At 39.4% G+C, this 6,000-nt stretch overlaps 1 protein-coding gene across 1 annotated transcript in view; it reads left to right on the plus strand.

The window, feature by feature from the left end:
- MMRN1 (multimerin 1) overlaps positions 1 to 3,340 on the plus strand; it is a 46,915-nt gene extending 43,575 nt beyond the window's left edge. Inside the window, exon 8 of the mRNA XM_074821426.1 lies at positions 870 to 3,340. Within this exon, the coding sequence (XP_074677527.1) occupies positions 870 to 1,291 (422 nt within the window). The 3' untranslated portion in view covers positions 1,292 to 3,340. The remainder of the gene's footprint in view (positions 1 to 869) is intronic.
- Positions 3,341 to 6,000: the final 2,660 nt, after the last annotated feature.

Below are 6,000 nucleotides of genomic sequence, written 5' to 3' on the forward strand. Positions count from 1 at the left end.
GCAGAGTGGGAGGGTGTGCAATAGATGTATTTGAACATGGTATCATGGAATTTGAAGGGGGAGGTAAAATCACATCACTGGGGAATACTAGCTTCAGCATGGCCATAAATGCTCTATAAATACCATCAGCTACCATGATCTGCGGGACTATGGCCTCAAGGAGTCATTTTAGGCATGCCTCTGATTTTCATCAGCAAAGAATGCAGCCTGTGAAAGATATTTCAAAAAAGAAAAGTGGAAAGTGTGCTTATTCGGTCCAGAAAACAAATAAATAATTTACATCTAGGCCACATGGAATGTGAATTTTATGCAGCTTTCAGCAGCCATTTGGCTGATTCTCACTCATGACAGCATATGAATAGTGAACAAAATCATTTGTACAGTGGCAGGGAATCACAGTGTGTGGCTCAGCTTGAAGAGAAAAGCATATACTTTTATTCCCTCATTTAACATCAGGAGTGCTAAACCTCTTCAGTGTTTTTCCAAGATTTGTGGAAAAATGCCTTGTCTTCAGTGCACACAGATGAACAATGAAAGAGATCCTGGGGTGGGAAAAACTTGGAGGGAAGGGGGAAGAAAGAAAACAAAAATAGCAATTCCCTTAATGATAACATAGTATAGACAAACATAAAGTTCCCTTGCTGCTTCTAAAATTATTCTTTTCTGGATACACCTATGACTAATTGTGAAGAAAATTACTTTTTATACAATGCAAAACACCTCAGTGTTTATGTAGAAGTACTGTGTTTCCATTGCTCAAGCTACTGGATGATGTGACTTCATAAAAAGCTGCTTTTGACCTTCTGGCTGGTCCGAGTTGCCTTTCTACAGTGTAACATTACTTGAAATTGTTCTTTATTTCTTTCCAGATTTTTCAAAAGGATCATACAGATATGCACCTATGGTGGCTTTTTTTGCCTCTCATACATATGGAATGACGACTCCAGGACCCATCAGATTTAACAATCTGGATGTCAACTATGGAGCTTCATTTGCCCCAGCAACCGGGAAGTTCCATATTCCATATCTGGGGGTCTATGTTTTTGAATATACCATTGAATCATTTAGTCCACGTGCCTCTGGCTATCTGGTCATTGATGGAATAGACAAACTCAGTTTTCAGGCTGAAAATATCCATAGTAACAAGTACACTGACAGAGTAATTACTGGAAATGCTTTATTAGAGTTAAATTATGGTCAAGAAGTATGGCTCAGACTGGCAACTGGCTCTATACCAGCCAAGTATCCACCAGTAACTACGTTTAGTGGTTACTTGTTGTATCGTACCTAATTCAGTCACAAATGTAACCAGTTACCATCAAATGAAGCAACCTGCATGTGAATTTATCTTTGCCTTTAAATACTTTGTTCCTTTAACAACAGTAAGTTTCTCAGAGTAACCAAAGTGATGGCGTTTGAAATGCTGATTCTCTAAGAAGTTGCTTGGTTGTAGCCCTGTGCACATCTACAAAGAGAGTCCACAGGTTGGAGATGGGGGGAAAATAAGCATCTTTCTTATATAAGCATGGCTGGGAAGCACAAATCTGCTTAAGTTCTGCATTTATGTTGCATAAACATACTTACATGAGGTTGCTTGAGAATCAGTTCTCAAGACAAATAAAAGCTGGATTTCATTATTCCTTTACAACCTGAGTGCATACCAAAGGTGATGGATAGATTTTGATGGCTCAGATGCTGGGTTACTACTTAAGTCATTGTATCGAGTGATAATCACATGTATATATTCTGTCTGGAAAAAATATATTTCTATTTCATTTTGGCTGACATTATTACCACATACCTTGATATGTCAGCGTTTAGTTGGTTCATGATTTTATATGTAACCAGTATGATGATAAAGGGGTTTTTTATCTAGCAGACAAAAAAGAAGAGGGAATACTTAAAATCTTCATGTTGATACATTCAGATTAGAAATAAGATGCTCATTTTTAGCAGTGGATATAATTAGTCATGGGAAAAACATTATAATGGATTTGCTGGAATCTCTGTTGCTAGAAGCATTTAAACCACAGTTGGATTTTCCTTAGGTGATATGTTTTTGAGCAAACATGGTTATAGTGGCTTCACACAGATTTTACGTGTAAACTTTGGCCTATGAAATACACAAGGTTAAATGAGATAATCATAGTACTTTTCTAAGTTTGAGCTCTATAAATCTATGATTTTGTTTTTTTCTGTATTACATTAACTAACTACCAAGGCAAGATGAAATGACCTTCAGTCTCCATAAACCAGAATGTCATTTCCAAGCACCAATCCAATAAAAAAAAAAAAAAAAATTTAGCTCATGCTATGACTGCCTGAAAAAAACCCCAAACCCTCAGGTTCGCATCCTTATCAGTTGCAAGGTCCTGGGTTGCTGCAGTTTCTTGATATCCCATCGACTGGTGTGACTGAACAGGTTTGTTTCTGGTTATTGCCTTTGTTAATGCTAACTGAGCAGGCTTTACGTCTCTGTGTGTTTGTCTTCTTCCTTTTCCTTATCCTCCCAGCTGAAAAAATAAAGTTTCTCACACTACATGTGTCCTTACCAATTAGTGCCACCAACCAGGTTTGTTCTCATCACTGCCTCCCTTACTATGTGGCAGGCAGGTTTGTCTCTGCACGTTCTTGTTTATGGCTCCTTTGACCAGCTGCCCTTAAAGGAGCATACACTCTCCTTCCCTGGCCCTTATATTCAGTTATTGTTAATCACTGTGCTCCAGGGATCTATGCCAGTTTACTGAAGCCCAGAATGTTTTGAAGCTCCCTGAATTATTTTGTTTTCCACTGTCAGGAACTTTTCTTGAAAACACATGAGAATCTTCAGCTCTCTTCTTAGTATTACTTAAGGTACCTTACCAGATCTTAAGATGAGCATGCATGAAATGACTGAATTCTTCTGTGCAGTATGTGGATAAGAGAATTCACAGCATCTTTCCTCAGGTGTATAAAACTTGTCCTGGTTTCAACTAGGGCGGAGTTAATTTTCTTCCTAGTAGCTTGTACAGTGCTGTGTTTTGGATTCAGTGTGAGAATAATGTCACTAGCACACTGATGTTTTAATTGTTGCTAAGTAGATCTTATCTTAAGTTAAGGATTTTTCCGTTTCCCATGCTCTGCCAGAGAGCAGGTGCACAAGAAGCTGGGAGGGAGCATGGCCAGGACAACTGATCTGAACTAGCCAAAGGGATATTCCATACCATAGAACATCCTGCTCAGTATATGAGCTGGGGGGAGTTGGCTGGGAGGGGCTGATCGCTGCTCAGGCATCGGTCAGTGGACGGTGAGCAACTGCATTGTCTTTTCTTGGGTTTTATTTCTCTCTCTTTTTTATTATATTCCTTTTCATTACTATTATTATTATATTTTATTATTATTATTATTTAAATTTTAGTTATTAAACTGCTCTTATCTCAACCTGCAAGTTTTACTTTTTTTCAATCCTCCCCCCATCCCACTGGGAGAGGAGAGAAGCGAGCGAGCAGCTGCATGGTGCTTAGTTGCTGGCTGGGGTTAAATCATGACAAAGCACACTTTCTTGTTTGAAACTGAAATGCGCATCCTCCACCTGGACCATGGGTACCGAAGTATGTCTGGGGGCCTGTGCCTGTGTGCACTGGCTACCTGAACTACAGCGGCATGTAGCACTGAACAGCGTTCACCTGACTCCAGGGGGGCATCCTACCATGGCTTGTGCTTAAGGACAGCAGTTGAGAATTGATGAAATCTTTCAATCCAAGTCCATTTTCTGAGGCCCTGGATCCACTAATTAATTGTTAAGGGATCTTGCAGCACACAAACAATTATTAAAATATCCTATGCTTCCTTGAAAGATATGAAAAAACAGAGCTGCTACTCTAAGGGTCAACTGCAAATCTTTTTACAGGTTAGGATGTTTTGCTGTGTTTGTATTTTTGCTTTGTTTTAGGATTTTGAGGCCAGAAATCCTTTCTTCTCCGTACCTGATGGATTCTTAATGTACTAGGAACCTTGAATGAGTGTGCTACAGCCCTTTCTCCTGTTGCATACCGTATTTTTCTGTAAGCACTCAAAATATTTAATACGCCACTAGCTCAGACTACTGTATCATTGAATTTTATCAAATATAATGACCACAAGCCCCAATCCCTCCTTGTATGATTTTGTCATTTTAATGTGTTTAGTCCTCTTTATTCCTGCTGTGACTGTGGCTAAATGGCATGAAAATTACCCTGCAGATGAAATTCAAATGACCCACCAGAGACTGCATCTCTGTTTTAATGTGACTTTCTTCGCCCTTGCTACACTTGCCACTAAATTCTTCAAGCCGGGTCCTCGTATTCACAGGCGCTATTTTCCCCTAGCAGCCAGATACTTTCTGTGTCATTATACTGGTTTTCCTTCCTCTTTCTCCTTTTTTTCTCACCAAATTCATTGGGGTAGAGTAAGATTTCTGATTAAAACCACATCTGTAGGAGTAAAACATATAAAAATAATTTCCCTAATAGAAAATAGTACTGAAGCTAATTCTAGTTGTACTATTTAAAATATGGAAGAAATAATAATATTTTAAAAATATAATAAATGTACACTCCCCTTTTTATACTGTGCAATAATCCATTCAAATCTTGCCTCGGATGTATTAAAACTAAGTATATGTGACTTTGTCTATTGTTAAAAAACTAAAATGCAGGTTCTTCACTGTGAAGATAGGTTTGCATTGGCAGCTGAAGCTTATTTATGGGCCTGTGCCTATGTACCTGGGCTGCCTGGACTAATGAAGCAAACAATATTGAAAAATAACTGAGGATCAATAAAATCAGTCAGCCTACCCGTTATGCAGAATAGACAGCAATCAGTCTGAACTCCCAGGAGAACTTTTTAGGCATCAACCAGGAAAGCTGGTTCCTGAGGCGCCTTGTCACCCCTCAGCTTTCATTTGCACACTCTGATTTGCATTCCCTAATGACAGCAGGCAGCGGATCTGAACGTTCATCTCTACCCACAGCCCCTGCGAGGGACCACAAAGCCATCCTGAGCCTTTGTACTTCAGAGTGAGCGGTGTTCTCTTTATTTGGGTGACTCAATAACCATGGCAACATTTTGTCTGGTTTGGCTTTGACAAGCCCATCCAATTTACTTCGGAGCCTGCATTATCATTTCCTCACCTATACCAACCAAGTTATCGCTGAACGCATTCCCCAGACCCTCATATACTTAGCATTCCCACTGAGATCAGCAGTTTATTTTCTTCACATACCTTTTCTAGCTGAATAGCCAGCACAACCCTGCTCTGCTCCAGCTCATGCCAAACTTCCCTGCTAACACATGCCTGCCCGATGCCGACTTATGGGTATTGCCTTCTGGCCATATATCTGGGATATTTTTGTTCAATTATTTTCTTTTTTTCCGAGATAATAACATCTACATTGGCAGCAAGTGGGAAGAAAGCCATTATTTCTGAATTCAGGCATTAACCTGAGTGCTTCTATTAGAAGCAACACTGCAGCTAAATCCCACCCAAATCAGTGAGTATCTGATGAATAAGTACCTTTGACAGTGGGATAACAAGTGCATTGAGACATTTGCAAAGCTGAATCTTCCTAGCAGCTAAACAACAGGTGAGCAGAAGAGTGCAAAATAAAATAAGAAAAAAAATGCTCCGATGTTTCCAAAGAACAAAAATGTATACCATGGCTTTACACATCTTTAATTGGTGGCTGCCACTTGGGTGAAGGAACTATTGCCTAGCAGCTCCATGGATTTCATTAACCCTTTCAGGCCATCAGGTGTATCACAGAGTTAGCAAGGTCTACATTTTTTCATCCAGTTTTAATTTGTTTAATCCATGTTTCTTTCCACTCTCAGCTGACTGCTAGAAAGCCTGAGCCCCATACTCCTCTTCCCATGCTAGAGTGTTATCAGAAGCAGAAGACAAAAATCTTGCTTAGTTATTGTGGAGAAAGTTTTTGTACTTACTAAGTCTTCCTGGCTTAATCACATTTTCATCAACATTCT

Source organism: Strix aluco, chromosome 4 (assembly GCF_031877795.1).
Source record: "Strix aluco isolate bStrAlu1 chromosome 4, bStrAlu1.hap1, whole genome shotgun sequence".
In the NCBI taxonomy this organism is placed as follows: domain Eukaryota; kingdom Metazoa; phylum Chordata; class Aves; order Strigiformes; family Strigidae; genus Strix; species Strix aluco.